This window comes from Stenella coeruleoalba (genome assembly GCF_951394435.1).
Source record: "Stenella coeruleoalba genome assembly, chromosome: 1".
Classification (NCBI taxonomy): Eukaryota; Metazoa; Chordata; class Mammalia; order Artiodactyla; family Delphinidae; genus Stenella; species Stenella coeruleoalba.
Genome location: NC_137169.1, coordinates 84,754,769 through 84,779,213, shown reverse-complemented (window position 1 = coordinate 84,779,213; position 24,445 = coordinate 84,754,769). Strand labels below are relative to the sequence as shown.

General features: G+C 35.0%; 1 protein-coding gene across 4 annotated transcripts in view; it reads right to left on the bottom strand.

The window, feature by feature from the left end:
* The window catches only part of PTBP2 (polypyrimidine tract binding protein 2), a 79,330-nt gene extending 55,385 nt beyond the window's left edge, over positions 1-23,945 (bottom strand). For 3 of the 4 annotated variants that reach the window (XM_079944110.1, XM_079944111.1, XM_079944113.1), the window contains exons 1-3: positions 23,640-23,945; positions 21,939-21,969; positions 6,644-6,719 (exon numbers count right to left, since the gene is read on the bottom strand). In XM_079944110.1, coding sequence (XP_079800236.1) covers positions 6,644-6,719; positions 21,939-21,969; positions 23,640-23,647 — 115 coding nt within the window. In that variant the 5' untranslated portion in view covers positions 23,648-23,945. The remainder of the gene's footprint in view (positions 1-6,643; positions 6,720-21,938; positions 21,970-23,639) is intronic. The other variant, XM_079944112.1, reaches the window with a different exon arrangement.
* Positions 23,946-24,445: the final 500 nt, after the last annotated feature.

Sequence of the window (24,445 nt, the reverse complement as noted above, 5' to 3'; positions counted from 1 at the left end):
TGCCCATTTTTTGATTGGGTTGTTTGTTTTTTTGTTATTGAGCTGCATGAGCTGCTTGTAAATTTTGGAGATTAATCCTTTGTCCACTGATTCATTTGCAAATATTTTCTTCCATTCTGAGGGTTGTCTTTTCATCTTGTTTGTAGTTTCCTTTGCTTTGCAAAAGCTTTTAAGTTTCATTAGGTCCCATTTGTTTATTCTGATTTTTATTTCCATTTCTCTAGGAGGTGGATCAAAGAAGATCTTGCTTTGATTTATGTCAAAGAGTGTTGTTTCTACGTTTTCCTCTACGAGTTTTATAGTGCCTGGCCTTACATTTAGGTCTCTAATCCATTTTGAATTTATTTTTGTGTATGGTGTTAGGGAGTGTTCTAATTTCATTCATTTACATGTAGCTGTCCAGTTTTCCCAGCACCACTTATTGAAGAGACTATCTTTTCTCCACTGTATATCCTTGCCTCCTTTGTCACAGATGAGTTGACCAGAGGTGCGTGGGTTTATCTCTGGGCTTTCTATCCTGTTCCATTGATTTATACTTCTGTTTTTGTGCCAGTACCATATTGTCTTGATTACTGTAGCTTTGTAGCCTAGTCTGAAGTCAGCGAGTCTGATTCCTCCAGCTCCCTTTTTCCCCTCAAGACTCCTTTGGCTATTCAGGGTCTTCTGTGTCGCCATAGAAATTTTAAGATTTTTTGTTCTAGTTCTATAAAAAATGCCATTGGTAATTTGATAGGGATTGTACTGAATCTGTAGATTGCTTTGGGTAGTATAGTCATTTTCACAATATTGATTTTTCCAATCCAAGAACATGGTATATATCTCCATCTGTTTGTGTCATCTTTGATTTCTTTCATCAGCATCTTACAGTTTTCTGAGTACAGGTCTTTTACCTCCTTAGATAGGTTTATTCCTAGGTATTTTATTCTTTTTATTACAATGGTGAACGGGATTGTTTCCTTCATTTCTCTTTCTGATCTTTCTTTGTTAGTTCATAGGAATACAAGATTTCTGTGCTTTAATTTTGTATCCTGCAACTTTACCAAATTCATTGATTAGCTCTACTAGTTTTCTGGTGGCATCTTTAGGATTATCCATGTATAGTATCAAGTCATCTGCAAACAGTGACAGTTTAACTTCTTCTTTTCTAATTTGGATTCCTTTTATTTCTTTTTCTTCTTTGATTGTTGTGGCTAGGACTTCCAAAACTATGTTGAATAATAGTGGCGAGAGTAGACATCCTTGTCTTGTTCCTGATCTTAGAGGAAACGCTTTCAGTTTTTCACCACTGAGAATGATGTTTGCTGTGGGTTTGTTGTATATGGCCTTTATTATATTAGATTCCTTCTATGCCCACTTTCTGGAGAGTTTTTACCATAAATGGTGTTGAATTTTGTCAAAAGCTTTTTCTGCATCTATTGAGATGATCATATGGTTTTCATTCTTCAATGTGCTAATATGGTGTATCACATTGACTGATTTGCATATATTGAAGAATCCCTGCATCCCTGGCATAAATCCCACTTGATCATGGTGTATGATCCTTTTAATGTGTTGTTGGATTCTATTTGCTAGTATTTTGTTGAGGATTTTTGCATCTGTGTTCATCAGTTACATTGGCCTGTAATCTTTTTTTGTAGTATCTTTGTCTGGTTTTGGTATCAGGGTGATGGTGGCCTCACAGAATGAGTTTGGGAGTGTTCCTTCCTCTGCAATTTTTTGGAAGAGTTTGAGAAGGATGGGTGTTAGCTCTTCTGTAAATGTTTGATAGAATTCACCTGTGAAGCACTTTTGTGTGTTGGAAGATTTTTAATCACAGTTTCAATTTCAGTGCTTATGACTAGTCTGTTTATATTTTCTATTTCTTCCTGGTTCAGTCTCAGAAGGTTGTGCTTTTCTAAGAATTTGTCCATTTCTTCCAGGTTGTCCATATTACTGGCATATAGTTGCAAATAAATTAATTTTAATAATATATTTTAACCCAATATATCTGAAATATTACCATATCAACATATAAATCAGTATTTTAAAAAATGAGATTTTGTGTTATTTTTTTGGTACTACGTCTTTGAACAACACACAAACCCATTTACATCTCAGTTAGGAGTAGTCACATTCCACATGCTCCACAGTCTCACAAAACTAGTGGTTACTGCACTAAACTATGTTAGTTTAACCAATTTACATTTACGTTTATGACTGGGCTTAACACTTAGCTCTTTATTTTCTAACTGTCCAGTGTTTTTTTGTTCTTCTCTTGCTATATTTGATAGTATTCCATTTTAATTCCTCTATGGGCTTTTCTTTTTAAATAGTCTTTTTGAGGTACAATTCACATAAAATAAGATGTCTATGAAGTTACAATCTGACAAGTTTTGACATATATTTACATCTGTGAAACCTTCAGCATAAGGGAATATATATATCCATCACCCCCAAATTTCCTTATGCCCTTTACAACCCTCTCCCTTGCTCTACCCACCTCTAAATTCCAAGCAACCACCAATTTGCTTTAATATGCAATCTCCTAGAGTTTTATATAAATAGACTCATACCGGACATACTCTTTTTTTTCCCGTCTTTCACAGAGCATAATTATTTAAGAGATTTATCCCTGCTGCTGCATGTAACATAGGTCACTCTATATGGCCAAACAGTATTTTACTGTATGCAATGGAATTCAATACCAAAAGAGCTATCTTTTTATATATTCATCTGCTGATGGACACTTGGGTTGTTCTGGATTTTAGATATTACGAATAAAGCTACTATGAACATTCATATGAGTGTTTTAATGAGTATATGCCTTCATATTCCTTGGGTAAGCACCTAGGAAACAAATAGCTGGATCATACAGTAAATGTTTAGCTTTTTAAGAAACTGCCAAATTGTTTTCCAAAGTAGTTCTACAATTTTACTTTCCCATCAACAGTATATGAGTGTTACAGTTCCCCCACATCCTTTCCAACACTTAGTATGATCAGTCTTTCAAATTTTAGCTGTTGCAGAGATGTGTAATGTTATCTCACTTTGCATTTCTCTAACGACAAATGATGTTGAACATCTTTTTCATGTGCTTACTTGTCATCTGTATATCTTTTTTGCTGACCAATTCAATTACTTTTGCCAATTTATCAAATTGGGTTGTTTGCTGCCTTATTGTTGAGTTTTAGAGTTTATATATGTAGTCTGAATTTATGTATATTCTGGATAAAAATCCTTTATCAGCTATATATATACATATGTATATGTATCAGACATCTTTGTAAAGATCTGCCACTCCATGGCTTATCTTTTCATTCTCTTAACAATGTCTTTTGAATAATGTAAGTTTTTAAAACTAATGAAGTCCCCATTTGTTCTTTCATAGATTGTGCTTTTGGGGTCACGTTAAAGAAATCTCTGCATAACCCAAGGTCACAAAGATTTTCTACTATGCTTTCTTCTAGAAGTTTTATAATTTTTAGGTTCTACATTTACATCAAAGTCCATTTGGAGCTCATTTTTGTATGAAGTATAGATCCAAGTATCGATAGCTTGTTGCTGCTGTTGTTGGCAGCATATGGATAGCCTATTGTTACAGAATCCTTTGCTGAAAAATCTATTTTTTTCCTCCACTGAATTGCCTTTGTGCCTCTGTCAAAAACCAGTTGTCCATAACTGTGTGGCTTTATTTCTGGACTCTCTATTCTGTTCCATTAATCTATTTATCTTTCTTTATGCTAATACGACTTTGTTTTGATTACTGTATGGTTTACAATAACTTTTAAAAGCAGGAGTCAGCCCTCCAACTTTCTATTTGCTTTTGAATGTAAGTCTTTGTACCTTTTTAAAGACATTGTTTCAATATGCAACTTTAATTTACCAGAATATTCTTATGTAAGAGTTAATACTCTATCATTTCATGTAATATAAAAACCTTAGACTGTAAAATTCCATTTATCTTCACTTTGTGCTAATCACTGTCATATAAACATCTATGTACAGAATGAACCACATAATTCAAAGGTCAGTCTTTCAAAGAAGTTTAAAGGAGTAAAAGAGATAGCTTTTTAAAATTTTCACACATTTATTTACCATTCCTGGTACTCCTTGTTATTTCCTGTAGATCCAAGGTTTTGTCTAGTGCTATTCCATTCAGCCTAAAGAACTTTTTTTTCTTTTAATGCAAGGTGTTAGTCTCCTGTGAGATATCTTTTTCTTGCTTGCTTATAAGATTTTCTCTTTATTATTAGATTTCAATATTTTGATTATTGTGTGCCTTGGTATGTTTCTTTTTACTTATCCTACCTGACAGTTTTCTTCAAATTTTAGAAGTTTTCAACTATTACTGCTTCAATTACATATATTTGGCACCATTCTCTTTACTCCCTCTCTGAAACTGCAATTACATGTATGTTAGACTACTTGATCTCCCCAAAGATATACTTTTACTCTCTCTGGAAAACTGAGTAATTTCTATCAATCTGTATTCAAGTTCATTAACCTTTCTTCAGTTGTCTTCAAACTGCTGTTACTCCCAACCAGTGAATTTTTCATTCCAAATTCTGTATTTTTCAATTAGAGCATTTCTATATGCTTGCTTTATAGTTCTTTTCTCAACACATTCTTCCATGTTCATTATTTCAATATTTTCTTTTATAGCTTTAAAAATATTTATAGTCCTTGTCTGCTAATTCCAATATCAAGGTCATTTTGAGGTCTATTCTTATTGAATGCTTCTTCATAGGATTCGTAAAATTTGATGGTATGCAGGATATTGTGGATGATAGTTGTGGGAAGACTGAATCATGTTGTCTTCCTTAGGGCACATTGTTTTATTTAGGCAGGCAATTCAATTACTGGTGAATCCTTCATGTCTTGTCAGGCTGGACTATCAGAGTTTATTAACTTAGTCTTATGGCTGTCACTTACTATAGTGTATGATCCTTTCTCTTAAGACCTGAGCTTTTTGCAGTCTAAACAGAATGTCTATCTGCAAGACATATGCATTCTAACTACCCAGAACTCCAATGTCTCAGAGCACTGCACAACCTATGGAATCACCATTCTAGCTCTGACCCACAGTTGGTCATTTCTGATAGACCAGGAGAGTCTCAACCTACACATATGCAGCCCAGCCATTATTCAAAACTTTGAATTAAGTAAGAATCCCCACACCAAATTCGGCCCTCCAACCAATGCCCAAACCCCTGGACAAGTTCCTTTTTCAGGATCCTTCTCCATAAATCCCACATGTCTCAGCAGCTTTGAATTCCAATCTTAGTCTCTTCAGCACAGTGAGACCTCCATGCTTTACTTCAGCTCCACCTCCATGTGCTACAACAGTAGGGTACCCCAAAGCAGAAAAGCCAAAGTATTCATGAGACTCACTTCATATGTTTCCCTTATCTCAGGTTTCATTATCTTGTACTATGTACTCATCAATTCCAGACAACAGCTGTCCCATATATTTTATTCAGTTTTGTAGTTTTTGATTTTGGGGAAAGATGGAAAGAAGGAAAGGCTGCTACCAGTACTGTCACAGCCCTACATATTAATTTAGAAAACATTTCCATTATCAATCATTAAATGTACTATTTCAAAAAACATGAAACTGGCAAAGCAGAGATACAGATATTTGAGCCTGTTTGTTCAATTATTTGTACATGGTACCTTAACTATCAAAATCATGGCCTAGTGACTTTGCTTTGTAATCATGACATGGAAAACTCAGTAATGATGATGTGCAGAAAAATTCATCTTAACATCATTATAACTATATTTGAAAAATACTTCATTATAATTTTTGCTTAATTGTCAGGGATGTGTACATGTGCACTGAGGTGTACATATACACAAGCATGGCTACCTGAAGGAAATCAAAATGCTTCCATTCTTTTACAATCTTTATATTGCCCAATACGATTCCTAAAACAAGTAATTCAGAAAAGGGTTTAGAAAAAAGAAACTTTGGCTTTAGGTAATAATATAAAATGTAGGGTTATAAGGCAAACTAATTCAGTCATCATCAGATTCAAATTTGGTCCATTGGCCATAAAACTAAGCTCTAAAAATTAGTCTGTATTTATTTATAGACAGACATTACAACCAACCAACAGTAATGTTTCAAACATATAAAGCTTAAACACCCTAACTATGAAGATTAAATAAATCATTTTATATTTCCAAGTAAATAAATAAAGGAAACCAATCCAAAGAGTTAAAAATACTGTTACCACACAGAAAAAAGATTTAAAGCACATTAAAAAAACAGCTATGCAACTGAATCTTATGGTATTTTTTTTTACAGTTTGGGCTTTAGGATTTATGGGATAGAGAAGAAATACTTAAAAATATTTTATGACACACAATAGAAGCTAAGCACAAAAGTACAAAAGGAGTGAGAGTGAGGGAACTTGTAACATGAAAGAAAAAAAAGTTACATTTTTGTGATTAAAAGCAATCAGATTTAGTTACTTGCCCACAAATCACCCACTTCAAGGTTTTTTCACTTGACACATACATACTATAGTAAAATTTCTCTAAACTGTTTCAACACAGAGTATTTAAAAATAAAGGCTATTCTGGTAAAACACACTAAACTTTTAACATTCTGCTCTGCAAAATGGCAAATTATGAGACTGTTAAGAGAGTTAACACTTACCTGTAACCACCATGCTGCTCATGTTAGAGTTTGGACTACTGAGAACACTGCCTGAGAGTAGTTCGTCAGATCCTCTCTGTTAAAACAAGAACAAATTAGCATAAGACCCCTTTACATTTAAAAATATTAATCTGAAAGTCTGTCACTTATCTGGTAACTTTTCAAACAGTGTCTGAAAAACAGACACTGAAAAAGAAATGTCAAAACAAATGTCAGGTGTTACACTACTGGGAATAAAAAATTTAATCCCTAAAATAAAAAGTTAACTCCACTCTCCTATCCATCTCTTCCTTTTCCACAAAGCCAACAGTGTTTCCTTCCAGATCATAATATCTGGTCAAACACAATAAACATATTTTAATGAAAATAAGAGAAAAAAGAAAAATAGAACAAAATCTAATTGTTGTAGTTTATTCAGATAAAATTTTGAAACTGTTCCTAACAACCTGAGCCAAAAATAGAATCAAACCTTCAAATACAGATTCCTATGAAAATTTAGACCAGTTACTCATAAAAAAATAGGCAAGAGATAAGATTAGTTTTCAGCACACACGAAATGGAAATTATTCTTAAACAGAAAAGTTGTTTCATCTTGCTCACAGTAAAAACAAATTCAAATTAATACTAGATTTAGATGCCATTTCACCTCTCAGACTGACAAAACCCCAAGCATTTGACAATATACTATACTATGGCTAGGGGGAACTGAGGCACTTGCATACTTTCTATACAGTGGTATAAAGAAATGAGATTTTCCATATATACCCATGGAGTGATTTCCAGAGTGTATTTCTCATTAAGTAAAAAAGGTAAGATATTAAACCCTGTGTATTCTGTGCTACCTTTTCCCTAAGATGGTGGGAGCTAGCACGTAAAAAGAAATTCACATTTACTTCTACTAAATAAAAGAATAAGCCAAAAACTAGTGAAAATAGATACCCATAAGGGGATAGAAAAAGCAAAGTAGAGTGGACAGGAGTGAAAGACTAGACATCCATGAATGTATCTTGTTTTGCAGTTTTGACTTTGGAAAATTTGTTCAACATGAAAAAAATTCCCTAAAAATGAAAACCAAAATGTAACAAATAAACCTAACTATTAGCTTGGTGGTAGAACCGCACACAGAATTATCTCAATAGATTTAAAAATTCTGTGATTTTACTATACATTCTTTGCAAAATACACTTTAAGGACAAAAATAACTGCAAACGTCTTAAAACTGTATTACAACGTTAATGTTAACACTGATGTTGCTTTTTAAAGAAACTAGTATATATGCAATTATGTTAACACTAGCAAGCAAGAGTTTACAACATACAAGAGATACAAACAAAAAACTGGAAGAGGAAAAATTGTAAAATTACATACAAACTGGAAATAAATGAGTTCAAATATATTTGTCTCAAAAAAATTTTGTTAGCTTTGTGAATTGAAAAAAACCTTAAAACAACAACAACCTAAAAGCAATTGGCACCTTTGCACCCACATTACTGTGGTCTCTAAGGACCAGGTCTCACCAAAGGACCATTCTTTTTAAAGAAATGGCTAATTGAAGTTTTGGAGGAAGAAATGATACTTCAGGTAAGTATCAAAATTACCGGTATTATGAGCTGCTGCTGGCCCAAGATGAGAAAATTTAAACATTTTTAAAGGAATGATCATTGCAATAAGACTGGAATAAACGTAAAAATCCTTGCCTTCACAACGACCTAACATCAATGCTAAAGAACTCACATTACACTGGAGTTACTGGAGTTACGAGCTCATGAGGAAAAATTTTTTAACTGAAAATCTACCCTGCTTTTCTTTTGATAAGGGTGTTTCAGTATGACCAAATGTTTGATGAAAAAAGTTCTTCCAACAGAAAAATATTTTAAAATATATGCAGGAGAAAAAAATAATATCACCATTTTTGCAATACCCAATGAAATTACTCAATTATCAGCTACTAAAGCCCACTAGGTGAAAGGATGATAGAGCACTCTACACTGGATGCATCAAGCTGAGGACACTTGAACCTACTGATAAATGTCAGTACTGAACCTACTGATAAAACATCACAAAGAGGTAACTAGACATGTTCCTCCTGGTGTGATACATTAGAAATTACAGAGTACATTTATAAAATATTCTTGCTAAAAATTAAACCTGAATCCGATCAAGCCTCATCTAACTACAAGTACACAGGAAATACAAGACATGGGAAACACACAAAATGACAACATGAAGGTATAATCAGCAAAATTATAATTTTCAGAAAATTGTACAGAATAGATGACCCAGTTTCTCTAAAAAAGAAAATCAAGAAAGGGGGAGGGAGAAGGAAAACTGACATAAATAGACTTAAAAGAACCAAATCAACATGTTGACTTTCCTTGATCCCTGATTCAAAGAGAAAATATAAAAGACTTCTTTAAAGTGACTGGGAAACTGACTACTGTTAGACATTAGATGATATTAAGAAATTATTTTAGTGATGGGGTGGGATTGGGCAAAATAAGTGAAGGGGATTAAGTGATACCAACTTCCAGTTATAAAATAAATAAGTTACTGGGATGTAATGTACAGCTTGGGGAATATAATTAATAATTTTTTACAGTGACAGATGGTTATGGTGATCAATCTGTAATGTATGTAAATTTTGAATCATTATGTTATACACCTAAAACTAACATAATATTGTATGTCAAATATACTTCAATAAAAAAGGAAAAACTTATTTAAAATTTTATTAGGTATGATGATATAAATGTCATCTTTAAGAGATTATATCTATTAGAAATACAAATTGAAGTATTTAGGAATGATATAAAATAATCACCGAGATCTGCTTTAATATTCTCCCACAGGAAGGCAAAGGAAGTATATTATTATACCATTCACCCTACTTTTGTATACCTTGAAGCTTTCACAAAGCTTAAAAAAGTGAAAAAGCTGTAAGACGTTGATGAAACACATTGAAGAAGACACAATAAGTGGAAAGATACTCCATGCTCATGGACTGGAAGAATACTGTTAAAATGTTCACACTACCCAAAACAATCTACAGATTCAATGCAATCCTTATCAAACTAAAGATTTAGTGTAACTAAGCCCCTTGGCATCAGTCTTAGCAATGACTTTTTGGCTTTGACACCAAAAGCAAAGACAACAAAAGCAAAAATAAATTTAGACTATATCAAACTTTTAGCTGCTGCGGAGCAAAGGAACCCACCAACAAGATGAAAAGGCAACCTACTGAATGGGAAAAAATATTTACAAATCATAGATAGAAAGTTAGTATCAAAAATAAAGAACTCATACTACTCAGAAAAAATGAACAGTATGATCAAAGAAGACACAATAGACATTCTTCCAAAGACACACAAACAACCAACAGGAACATGAAAAGGTGCTCAACATCACTAATCAGGGAAATGCCAATCAAAACCACAATGAGATATCACCTCACACCTGTTAGAATGGATATTACCAAAAAAATAAGAAATAACAAGCACTGTCGAGGATGTGGAGAAAAAGGAAGACTTGTGCACTGATGATGGGAATGTAAATTGGTGTACCCACTAAGGAAAAGGAAAACACGTTCCTCAAAAAATTTAAAAAAGTACAACTGTATGATCCAACAATACCACCTAAGTATTTACCCGAAAGAAATAAAATCACTATCTATAAAAGATATCTGCACCCTGTATTCATTGTAGCACTATTTACAACAGTCAAGACATGGGAACAACCTAGGTCTCCATCAACGCATGAAGAAAATGTGGTTAATCTATACAATGAAATACTATTCAGCTATAAACAGAAGAAAATCCTACCATTTGCAACAACATGCAAATGAGGTCATTAGGCTAAGTGAAACAAGTCAGAGAAAGACAAACACCATATGATCTCATTTATATGTAGATTCTTAAAAAAACAAACAAAAACCCAAAACACTGAACTCACAGATACAGAAAACAGTGGTATCCAGAAGCACAGCCAGGCCTTTTAGGGAGGGATGGAGGGGGGATAGGAATTAGTGAAGGTGGTGGTCAAAAGGTACAAACTCGGAGTTATGACATAAATGACTCCTGACGATATAATGTACTGCATGCTGATAATAGTTAATAATACTGTATATTTGAAAGTTGCAGAGAATAAGTCTTAGAAATCCCCATCACAAGGAAAATAATTTAACTGTGTGGTGATGGATGTTAACTAAACTTATTCTGGTAATCATTTCACAATATATACATACATCAATTCATGTTGTGCACCTGAAAATAACACAATGTTTCTACATCAATTACACCTCAATCTTAAAAAAAAAAAAAAGAAAAAAGAAAAAAGGGAACTCTTAAAAGTCAAAGCTTACTGCCCAAACTATCAACTGATCTTTCTTCACCTTGAATGCATTTTTAAACAAGAAAATAAACATGTTCGGGATGGAATTTAAAGCGGACAAAAAATAATAATACAGTAAAATAGATCTAGTGTGGGCAAAAAAAGACAAAAACATAAATTAGTGAATCATGAAACAAACAAAAAAAATTAACAAAGCTGGTACTTTGAAAAGACCAGTAAAATAAGGTCTCTGATAAGGGAAAAAAAAAAGAAAAAAGATAAAATATGAATGTGTACTGTTAATAAAAATTTAAAAAGGGAGAATTTAAAAATGCTATAAAATTCTGGGAAATAGAAAAGTACATCAATAATAGAAAAGTAAATCAATAGAAAAGTAAATAGAATAGAAAAGTAAATCAATAACTTTGGAAAAAAATCAAACTGGCAAAGAAGCATCTCTCTTTCCTCATGCCTACACATAAGCTTTTAAAAATCCTTCTAACATGTAGGGAAAATGATGGGAAGTACATACAGTGCTGATTAGCTTTGGTAAAATTATCAGTGAATTAATTAATTATCAGTGAATTTTCCTTTTTGCCTAAAGCATTAAGTTTCTGCATTAAGCATTAAACAAAATAGTACGGAGAAGTAAAGGAAAAATTCTTCAAAGAAAAATATCACTGTTCTCTCCAGCTCTGCCATCTTATTTTTTTGATAATACAAATACAATACTCTCCAATTAACTTATAAATTTAGTACAACTATAATCAAAACCTGAAAAGTCTTCATGGAACTTAGCCAACTGATCTTAAAAATATATATACAGTGAAGAAAATGCCAAGACAATTCTGAAGTTGCAAAATTCACTCTCCAAGATTCCAAAACTTACTGTGATGCCACGTTAAATTAAGACATTTGGGTAGTAAGACAGTAATAGACAATGAAACAAGAGATACCCGAGGGAAAGTTTCACACATATATGGAAACCTGACAACTAACACTGCAGATCAGTAGGAAAATATGAACCATTCAACTGAGTTTGTACCAGATTTGTTAGCCATTTACAACACATTACACAAAAATTAAATTACATGTAAACTGAGGCCCTAAATGTGAAAAGCAAAATTTAAAAATTTTCAAAATAAAATCCAGAAGACTATATAGTATCAAACCTTGAGTTTAAGAAGATTTCTTAAAACTAAAACGTAAATTTAATGTTAAAATTTCCTACTCTATTCATCAATGCAAAAAAATCAAGCCACAGACAGGAAGGAATTTATCTGTACCATATATAACTAACAAAGCTTTAGTACCCACAATATACAAAAACTCCTAGAAATCAGTAACAAAAAATAAAAACTTCAAAGTTGACTTCTAATAAAGGGCTCCTTCTAAATAGGATTGACAAATTAAAGAACTACAATACCAAGCATCACCATCATTTGAGCACTTACAGCCATTCTGTGCTAAATCTTTTACATATTATTCAATTTTCAACATAATTTCTGAGGTAGGTCCTGTTAAACCCATCTTAAAAGTTGTAAAACTGAAACTCAGAGGTTACCTTGTTCAATGTTAGAGGCCAACTCTAGTCTGTTAATTCTACATCACGTGCTTTTAATTTGACAAGCCCTTCATTGAAAAAAATTTCTTGTCCACCATCAGTAATGCCAATTTATGTTCAATTTTAATATATTTCTATTATGGAAAATTTAATTGGACTTTCAAGATATACTTCTTTGTATATATCCTTTCAGAATACTGACAAACAGATGTCTATTGAGCAAACTATGCTGAGCATAAACAAATTGAAGAAAAAGTTATTACAAAATGTTCTTGGAAAAAACATCACACAGACATATGCAAAAAAAAATCAGATATCATATCTTCTAATGGAAAAACATATCACCACTTATAAAATATTACTAAAAACAGAAAGAGAACCTGATGGTCTGTAGATCCATCTACCAACTGACTATATGGACAACATAACAATTACAACATCAGAATACAATCAGTATATGCAGACTATGGACAACTCTGTAAGACCAACAACCAGTTTTCTTCAACAATAAAATGTAATTATGAAAAACCTCACAGTGATAAAAGGAGAATTCGTAAAGTGAAAGAAATTTAAAAGGCATGTCAATTTACTGAATGTGTTCTTATTTGATCCTGATCCCTCCCCACCACGAAAAATGAACTCTGTAAAAATATTATGACTTTCATGAGACAAATAGAAATCTTACAAATCTGGCACTTAAGAACATTAAGCAATTGTTGCTATTTTTTTGGGGGGGGGGGTGCACTAACAGTACTGTGATTGTATTTCTTTAAAACAGAAAGAGAGGGAGGACTGACCCTATCTTTTAAAGAGACACACCAAAACATTTATGGATGAAACAAATAATCTGGAATTTTTCTCAAAATAATACAGGAGGAGAAAAGTAGAGTGTGGATCTCCTAAGTTTTAGCAATGGGTTGTTCGTTGATGATTGTTGGGGCTGAGTGACATATAAATAACGCTTCGTGATACTACTGTGTCTTTTTTTAATGTTTAAAATTCACCATAACAGTTATAAGACGAATCATTGCTCAAAAACACATACCTTTCATAACTGTTGTATTTTATTACTTTTAAAGTAAAAATATTACCTAACCACCTTAGCCCTTAATGAAGTATGTCCGAAACTAAATTAAGAAAGCTATTACAGTTCAGGAACACAAATGGACCAAGTAAGAGATTAGAATAGTTAACGACTATATTCTAATTCATGGTGCTCCATACAGTACCAAAGCCAACTATTTTGCAGCTCAGTCTCCACATTCTAAAGATAGCAGAATAATGAGCTACTTTCATGTATGGAAGCTTACAGATATATGGAATACTGCCTACCACATGAAATACTTGAAATTTTCTCCAACCTATCGGCCATTCTATTTTTACTCTCCCTCCCATATATTACACAAACCCTTCGCTGTAAAATCCATCATTCAGCTAACTTGTTCAAGGGCTATGAATTTGTGCCAGCCTATTGACAAAACTTTGGCCATGTCTTCCCCTCAGCATATACTGCTCACTTCTGCTCCCAAACATTTACAATACACAGGTCACAATCCACTGATTTCATGAAATCTACTCTGATTCTACGAACCAATCTTCCCTAAACGTAGCCATAGGGCATTTGCTTAAACCTTGTATATTTGTTTCTTCAACTAGATGAGGTTCTAGAGATACAGCTCTTTTGGATCTCCAGCAAAAAGGAAGAATGTTGTGCAATAAAATTGATATTTACCTTTTTACTGATAAGTGGCTCATGAGATTATGAGCATGTTGAAGCCAGAGACCCTTCAATAGTCATTAAATATATACTGAGTATGTACTATTTAACAGGCACTACTGATGACACAGAAACAATAAAACAAAAAAGGTCTCTGCCCTCAAGACACATATATTCTATTCTTAATATCTCGGAATCACCAGTCTTTAACACAGTGCTGACATTCAGCAGACACACTAATGTCTCTAATTTGAAATTCTAATACAAATACCCTAGCAAGCATTATGTAACATTTTAAGAAAACTCAAAATCTAAAAACCCAAACAACACAGTTTTTCTTAACCTACCTATTATAAATCAGTTATGTTCAACTATTAAAAAAAAGTTTTCTTTAGCATTATTTTACTGTAATTGTCTAGGAAAGCCAATGATGATGAATAAAATAGTCATATCACAACTTAAAACTGTGCATTCAGCAACTTACAACCAGTGCTTTCAAAATTCTAGTGAAATTTAACTTGAAAAAAGCTAACTACTTGGGCCCATTATTCTGCAAGAATTTCAAAGGCAAAAATGGTTAAGAGTACAGAAATGAAACCTCTGAAACAAATTACAAAGAACATAAAAAAACATTTTAAACAAATGCAACAAACTTCATATTAAAAATTCACAAATTTCCTTTCTTGTTTTACAGTCTCACTGACCTGACCAAATAGAAAGGAGTCTAAAATCATTGAGAACTGAGTAAAATCTACAGCACATTTATAAGGATAATGAAAAATGAGATTTCAACATACCCTAAAGCTATAAAAATTGTTTGTTCTTTATGTAGTATAAATTGGTTAACATTAACAAAGGCCCTAATTCACGGAAAATACTTTTTATGCATAATCACTTTTAATCTTCAGAATTTATAATCTCAATTTTAAGGAAACTGAAATTAAAAATGTTTAAGTATCAGAGACAAAAAAAATAAATTATACTACTTCATAATTCAAACACGCCTAGATGCCCAAAACTGTATGAGGTAAAAAAGTAATAAACTGTAAGAAAAAGTACCTATGATGTATATGAATCAATTTTCTTTTTATATAGAGTTGTAACAAACAAGATAATCATTGAAATAGATCACATATACAAAGAGGCAGTTCACAGAAACAGAAAGTCAAATTTTAAAAATCTCACCCATTTCAAATTACAAAACTTTTTTTTTTTACCGTGAAATTAGCTAGTATTCTAAATTTTTATTAAAACCCAGGATTGGTAAGGGTGTAGAAGAACAGGCACTCCCATACACAACTGTAGAAAACAAATGAGTAAAGAAACTTGTGGCATTGTGGTTTTAACAAACTTTTTAATTGTAAATTTCATTTGACACTGCATTTTTACTTCTATTTTTAGTATGCTTCTATTTTTAACTGCAAAGGGAATCAAACCAAAATGTTCATCAATGTGGATCTAAATTGTGGTATGTCAAGCAACTACACTGTGGTGCATCCACAGAACAAAGAATAAGATAAATCTATTACTGCAGAAATATTACATAATTTTTTTTTAAAAAATGAACTTCTAATTTTGGCCAAGAAGGTATAACATGAGCCAGTTTGCCCAACTGAGAAAAAAAATAAAAGAAAAAGAAAATCACACATAATATATAGAACGATGTTCTTCAAGACCACTGGACATCAGACAATGATGAACAATGATCCCCCAGAGTCAGAAAACCACCATGGGGTAAGGCCATCATCGTCCCAGCTTACTTGAGAAAAAGTCCAGGTCAAGGCACAGCTCAGATAAGGAAACCAAGTCGAACTTGGAAAACTCCCTGAGAGTTAAGAAAGAGGCAAGAATCCAGGGGGACCAAAGCAACTAGAGTTTGTATGGCAGAGTTCCAAAGAGAGTTGCACGGAGAGAACTCTGGAAATCTGCAGAAAATCCTCCCTAAGTATCCAATGCATGTGCATAACTATGTTAAGGGTAAAGTAGAAGATTATTTGTCTTGTTGTTTAAATCTTTTAAAAAGATAAATGGCTGTTTAAGCAAATAAAAAGAATGCCGTATAGAATTTATAACACATAGAAGTAAAATGTTATAATAATAGTACAGAGGCCAAAGGGGGAGAAGTATTCTAATATTCACATAGTATATGTAAAGTAGCATAAATACTACTTGAGTTAAGACTGTGATAAATTAAAGATGTATGCTATAAATCCTAAAACAGCTATCAACATAACAAAACAGCTATAAGCTAATCAGCTAAAGAGATTAAAATGGAATTAAAGAAATTACTCAATCCGAAAGAAAGCAGAAAAAAAAAGGGAATGAAGAACATAAGAGACAAAACAACAAAGTGGTACTTTTAAAACTAACCATATTAATATAACAATAGTGACTGTGAAGGGTCTCAACAACCAAAAGAAGAGGGTGTAAGATAGGATTTAAAAATCAAGTCTCTATTTTATGCTGTCTACAGGAAATACACTTTAAAATCTAAGGATACAAATAGTGTGAAAGTAAGATAATGGAAAAAGATATACCATGTAAACTGTATTCAAAAGAAAGCCAAGATGGCTGTATTAATATCAGAAAAAGTAAGCAAAGAAATTTTAAAAAAAGAAAGCAAAGAAATTTTTAAAAATTTAAAATTTTAAAGCAAAATAGATTACCAGGGATAAAAAAGGTCACTGCATAATAATAAAGGGGTCAATGAATCAAGAGGACACAGTAATCCTGAACGTTTATGTGCTAATTATAACTTCAAAAACATAAAGCAAAAACTGGTAGAACTGCAAGGAAAAACAAACAAATACACAATATAGGAGATTTCAATATCATTTTCTCAATAAGTGACAGAACAGTAAAAAATCAGGAAAGGCAGCTCACTTGAGCAACACTACCAATAAACATGACCTAATTGACATGCATAGAACACAACAATAACAGAATGCACATCCCTATCAAATGCACTTAAAACAGGATATATATTTGAACCATAAAACAATAAAATAATTACAAAGATTCAAGTCTTACAAAATGTTCTCTAAGCACAATGGAATTAAATTAGAAATAAATAACAGAAAAATACATGGAAAATTCCAAATACTTGGAAATCAAATACTTCTCAATAACCCATGGGTCAAAGAAATAAAAAAGCATATTGGAATGTATTTTGAACTGAATGAAAAGAAGTATAAATGTCAAAATTTGAGGGATGCCAGGAAAGCAACACTTGTATGAAAATACATAGCATTAAACCTCTCTATATTAGAAAAGATATGTCAACCACATCAACTTCAATGTTAACTAAGAAGAGAGCAAACTAAATACAAAGCAGAAAAACATTAAAACAGAAGAAATCAATAAAATGGGAAAGAGAAAACTCCATGAAACCAAAAGCTGATTTCTGTTTTATATTAATGAAATCAATAAATAAATCTTTAGCCAGACTGATAGGGAAAAGACACTATCAATACCAGGAACAAGAGAGGCAACATCACTATAGATTCTACAGATAATAAAAATATTAAAATGTAATACAACAAACAACCCTATGCAAATAAGTTCAGCAATTCTGATGAAACAGACTAATTCTATTAAAACAAAATTACCAAAGCTCACTCCAGAATAATGTGAATAGTCCTATATCTATTCAATAAACTGAATGTGGTTTAAAACCTTCCCACAAAGAAAACACCAGGCCCACACAGCTTCACTAGTGAACTGTACCAAACTTTTAAGAAAAAAATATATCATTTAAGTAATTTACCCTAATATCAGGAAAAAAGTAAGGCGGCCTGCTCTCATCATTTAAATATTGTACTAGATGCCACAGGCAAGAAAAACAAAAGGCATCCAGATAATAAATATGATGAACAGTGTATATATAAAATCTGACAGCATCTACCAAATAGCTGTTCGATCTAATAAATGAGTTTGGCAAAGGTGCTGAATACAAGAGCAATGGGCATAAATAATCTGTATTTCTATATATTAATAACAAATACACATTTGATTTTTTTTTTTGCGGTACGCAGGCCTCTCTCTCACTGCTGTGGCCTCTCCCGCTGCGGAGCACAGGTTCCAGATGCGCAGGCTCAGCGGCCATGGCTCACGGACCCAGCCGCTCCGCAGCATGTGGGATCTTCCCGGACCAGGACACGAACCCGTGTCCCCTGCATCGACAGGCGGACTCTCAACCACTGCGCCACCAGGGAAGCCCTGATTTTTTAAATTACTTTAAAATAGCACCAAAAAACACAAAATAAGGCTAAATCTGACCAAAAAAATACAAAATCTATACAGTGAAAACTAAAACAATGCTGAAAGAAATGAAAGACCTAAGTAAATGGAAAGATAAATTGTGTTCGTGGATGAGAAAACTCAACATTAAGATGTTAATTTTCCCCAAATTGCTCTACTGATTCAAGTTAATTTCAATTAAATCCCAGCAGGCCTTTTTGTAGAAACTGACTCACAGGAAAATGTGAAGGACCCAGAAGAGCCAAAACAACTTTGAAAAAGAACAAAGTTCTACTTGATTTCAAGATTTAATATAAAACTACAGTAATTAAAACAGTACGCTTTTGTCTACTAGGTAGACAAAAATGGGTCAATGGACGAGAATACAGTACAGAAACAGAATCATACGTACATACATAACTGATTTTTGACACAGGTGCAAAGCCAGTTCAATGAAAAAAATAGTCTTTTCAATGAGTGTTGCTAGAAAAAGTGTCCATATGGAAACCCAAAAAACCTTGATTCATACATTGCACCATATTAAAAAAATTAATTAAAAAAGACTTAAATGCAAAACTAAAAACTGTAAAACCTCTATTAGAAAAAAGAGAAGAAAATCATCGTGACCTTGGGTTACACCAAGATGGCTTAGATATGACCAAAAGCAGGAGCCACACCAAACCAAAAAAAAATACACACCACAGAACACCTGGTAAACTGAAATTCATCGGAATTAAAAACTGCTGCACTACTGCTCTTCAAAACACTGTGGAGAGAATGAAAACACAAGTGGCAGAAAATATTTTAAACCATATATCTGATAAAGAACTTGTAACCAGAAATGTAGACTTCTCAAAACTCAAAGAAATAAATCAGTTTAAAAAGTGGACAAGAAATTTAAAAAGACACTGTACCAAAGATGATACACAGCTTGAAAACAGCCCATGAAAAGATGTTCAGCACCAAAGACATTAGAGAAATGCAAATGAAAACCACAAAGATTACGACTTCACATCCACTAGAATCTCTATAATCAAAAAAAAACAGACAACAGGCACTGGAGAGGATGTAGATGGACTGGAAATCTCATACCCTGCTGGTGGCAATGTAAAATAGTATAACCACTTTAGAAAATAGTTTGCAGTTTCTTAAAAAGTTAAACATATGCCTAACCATATGGTCTAGCCATTCCAATCATAGGTATTTCCCCAAGAGAAATGAAAGCTTACATTCACAAAAAGACCTGCACAGGAATGTTCACAGAAGCTTTACTTATTATAGCCCAAAACTGGAAACAATCCAAATGTCCATCAAGAGTTGAGTGGATAAACAAATCGCTGTATATCCATACAATGCAATACTACAAAGCAATAAAAAGAAATGAACTACTGATACACAATATGGGTGAAATCCCAAAATAATTATGCTGAGTGGAATAATCCAGGCAAAAAGAAGGTACATACTGTATGACTATTTGTTTAAAATTCTAAAAATTGCAAACTCATCTATAGTGACAGAAAGCAGATCAGTGGTTGCTTGGGGAAAGAAAGGCAGATGGGAGAGATTACAAAAGGGCAAAATGATACTTCTGGGGTTCATTATCTTGATTGTGGTGATAGTTCCATAGGGGTATACATGTCAAAACACTAGTATACCTTAAATATATGCAGTTTATGTCAAATTGTATCTCAATAAAGCTTTTTTTAACGACAAGATATGGACCAGTACACACGGCATGAATCCATATGTGTCGCTAAACAAGGATGTTTATATGTGTGCTAATATATAAACTAATAATTTCAGGAAAAAATGCACCAAAAATAATGTTAACATAATTATCTACACCTAAGAAACAGGACTTGATATCAGGGAGAAATACTTTTCACTTTAAATTTTTTTTAACCATGCACATTATTTTTTTTTTTATTTCATAAAAGCTTAATTACTTGTACCTAAGTCTGACGCCAAAGCAAAAATTCTTAACCATTATCCTAGAAAATTATTTAAAACATAACTTTAGTTATCAAAACTTTTATATTAAACACTGGACAAAAAAATTGGCTAGCAATTACTTTTAAATCATTTTCTAATGTTTTCTCTTCAAACTACTAATACAGAAAACTGCCAATAAACCCAATATGTACATCCTCTTCCAGGCATCCTCATTTCTCTCTGCTTGTTCGGGGTCCTGTGAGTTCCTTTTCTCCTCATCCAGTAACAGTTGACAACTCAGACTTGAATCATTTATTCTTTTAAAAAATTCACTTCCAGAGGCTGTTTGGATGGTAACTATAATATCTACATCTTGCACTCTCAACTTAGAAAACAGCATTGCCAAATAAAAATAAATACACCTTCCCACTCATCATTTTTCCCCCAATCTACATAATATGAACTTGACAAGCCTAAATATTAAAGCATGGACAAGTACTTAGTTTACTAGATACAGAGGACAGAAAATAAGCAAAACGCAAAATATCTCCAAAAGCGTTCTGATTAATATCACACTGTTATGGATGAAATTTTAAGAATTCCAAAAATTATTTGGAACAATCAGCATAACTGGACTGAGCACACAGCCTCTCAAGACTACTCACACTTGAAGGGGGGAAATGTCACTGCATTCAATGTCATTGCATCCAACAAGTATCTTAGTACTAGGCTTGGAAGATGGTGTCAGGCTTGGAAAATTGAAGATTTAAGACAAGAACCATGCCCTAAGAGGGCAGAAAGGCTTACAAACAAAATTTATAATAAATCACGATGTTAAAATATGCAAGGATTCAAGGAAATGAAACGCCTAAGCACTAGAACTAACGTTTAAAGTATGAGTAGTTTTCCTGGCCATAGTGAGTGAGGAAAGATTCCAAACAATCTCTACCATAAGGCCTATCTTTCTTTAACAGACACACAAACCAGCTTTATAACTTCTGACTCAAATTTGAAGCTAACTGCCTAAACAAGTTTCTTTTCTCTTTAAAGATCAGAGTAACTGATTTCTAATGAGGCTTATTATTGGTGAAAATATTTTAGTCTTCGTAAGACAAAAGCAGAGCTAAAAAAATCTTAGATTACTAAAATTATATGATTTAGGTCAAATCACTTATCTGTCCATTTAAAACCATCATATCCTCTCAGAAAATTGGGTTATTTTCTATTCACAAGAAGCCATGTCTGAAAGCTTTTTAAATTCCTTGAACACCATTCATAACTATTTTAAAATGTTATTCTCATAGGCTGCCTTTCTAAAAAAATTTATGGTTGTTGTCTATTTAGATTAAAACTATTTATATAAACGAACTTTAAAAATTGAACAAAACACTTTACACTTGAATTTTGTAAGCTGTATTATAGTTTTCAAAAGCCAACAGAAAGTTTCCACTAATGATGATAATATGCTCAGTTGACTGAGGAATCCAGTTTTCATTAGTTTTAAACTTTTTTCCTACCTTCACGCCAACTGCAACTTCAGTGACAATTCTGTAATGAAAAAAACAAGTTTCAACCTCTTGTTCTTCAAATGGTCATTGTTTGAAACTTTTTAGGGTACTTCATCATTCATGAATTTTCCACTCACAACGCAGACAGAAAACAAAGATGGTCAGTGGCACATAATCAACTTGGCTTTCTAGAAATGACTTTCAAAGGTGTGATGAAACTCACCACACTTTTGGTATTTTTTAACACTTCAAATAGCAAACTGAACAAACCCCCAAAGCCTATTAATACCCCTTTACCCTTTGATTTAAAACTTAACTCTTTAGTAATCTTGATAGAAACAGGAAACATGAATTCCAGGGCAAGTTTTGCCATCTATTTCCATATTGATCTGGGGGAAAGAGTGAACTTCTCTGGATTTGTTTCATCTGGAAAATAATCTCCAGAGAACCTCTAGGAAGATTCAAATTTTGTTAATCTGTTAACTTTTATGTGACCTGCACTTAGTTTCTTCACAAAATACCGAACTCCAGATGATTAAAATAAACTCACATTTTACTTCTGACCCTTCAAATACTGTCAATGATTCCAATAAACGTACTTTTTAAGTGATACTGTTTTCCTATGCCCCCAAACGGGATGAATACGGCTATATTTTCACCCTAAAGGGTGCCTCCTTTCTAACAATGAGTTAAATTATTAAAGAATCTTTTCAGATGGGGAGCGTTAAGTACCAGGGAGACCCTGGTCCGTATCATTTCCCGAAGCCCTTGCCTCACCTCACTTAGCACTATCGCCAGCCTCAAAGATGCAGCACGGCTCTGGCTTTTTGGAGTTGTTTTTGTTTTTCCAGAAACTGGTCAAAGTAGCTGAAAAGATGGCCCTGTGTTGACTATCTACTCTTGTTTCTGCCATGGCTCTTGGCCTTTGCCCATGTGACTGATGTCGACCACAAACACTTCGTTTTTGAGGTGATTGAATTGCTGGGCCCTTCTGCCAAGCTTGGAACGATCTTAGGCCACACAGAAAGGCGTTTTTTCACCCTCCCGCCCCCACTAGCGGACTCCAGTGAAAACAAAGGAGTGTGACATCTGCCCTCCCCCTTCCTCCCGCCACCGCACGCCTCCCCGCCCCCCCCCTTCCCCCGCGGCTCCCACTCAGCCTTCCCGGGAGCTCCCGCCACCGGCATCTCCCCCAGCCGGGGCGGGCCGGGCCGGGCGAAACCCGGGAGGCTTGGGACGGCTTGGGGGGGCCTAGGTGGGGGCGGCCTCTCTCTCCGCAGGGAGCCTCCCACGCAGGCCTCGCTCTCCGGCCGCTACACCCGCTCCCAGCCGCGCCGCTCGCCCGCGGTCCGGGTCCCAGGTTACGGATCGAAATGGCTCCTAGAGGGGGCAGGGCCGGGCGAGACGTCCTGGGACCCCCCCAGAGCCCATCCCCCGCTGCCCCGCCGGGGCCCGCTGTCTCCCCGGGGTCGTCGCCCCGCCGTCTCCCCAACGCCTGCCGAGTCCACAAGCCCGCTTTCTTCCCGTTTTCTCGACCAGAGCCCGCCAGGGGGAAGCCCAAGGAGGGGTGTGTGCGATGGGGCGGGGGTTGGGTAACGGCAGCCCAGCCCTGGGGAGGGACCGCCGGGGGGTTTCGGCCCGACCCCGGACCAGGCCGAAGGCGGGCCCCACTCCCCTCTCGCACACCTCCTCGCCGGCCTCGTTACCTACCCGTCCATTGCCGAACCGGACAAAGCTTCGCTCACAAGAACCGAGCCACGCAGCCGGCGAGACACACAAGCGGAGAGAAAATGGCGGCCAGGTCCCGACGGAAATTGCCGAAGGTGCCGGAGCGCACGGGGCAGCGCGCGGCAGCGGCGGCGGCGGAAAGAGCCGAGCGCGCCGGCGCCCGGCTGCGGGCGGCGAGCGGCGGGGCGCGGGAACGAGGGGGAGTGGGCGCAGCCGCCGTCGCCTCCTACGCGCCGCCGCGCGCGTGAGGCCCTCCGCCCTCCGCTCTCAGCGCTGTGGGCCGGGGCCTGCTGCTGTGCAGCGTGGCGTGCTCCGTTTCTCTTGTACGTTCCTCTCCGAAGTCCCTGTTGCCCTCCTAGGGCGCTGTGGGTGCGACACCGCCCAACCCTCCACACCCACTGCCTTAGACCTCGGGAGCGTGGTCACTGGACCGCAGGACTGCCCCCAGGCAGCCTCCACTTTTCCCTCCAAATCAGGCTCCAAGTTGGCTCCCCCCTCGACCTAGGCGGGCCAAGGAAAAACTATTTTATAGCTTTTTTTTCTATGCCATCTTTTATTTGCAGACCTCTCCATCCTCTTAAAAAACAAACAACACTTTACCCCGTTAACCAAGACCACTGCTTAGTAAAAACAATATTTCCAAAGCAAGTACACATCATCAGATTGAAACATACGCTTTTGCTTCCAGACGCTTGAAGTTCCAAGTGGAGAAGGATGTGATTCTCACCTTACTCAGTTGATGATTGGTGGGGACCCCTAGGAAATATTCACAATACCTGGATGGAAAA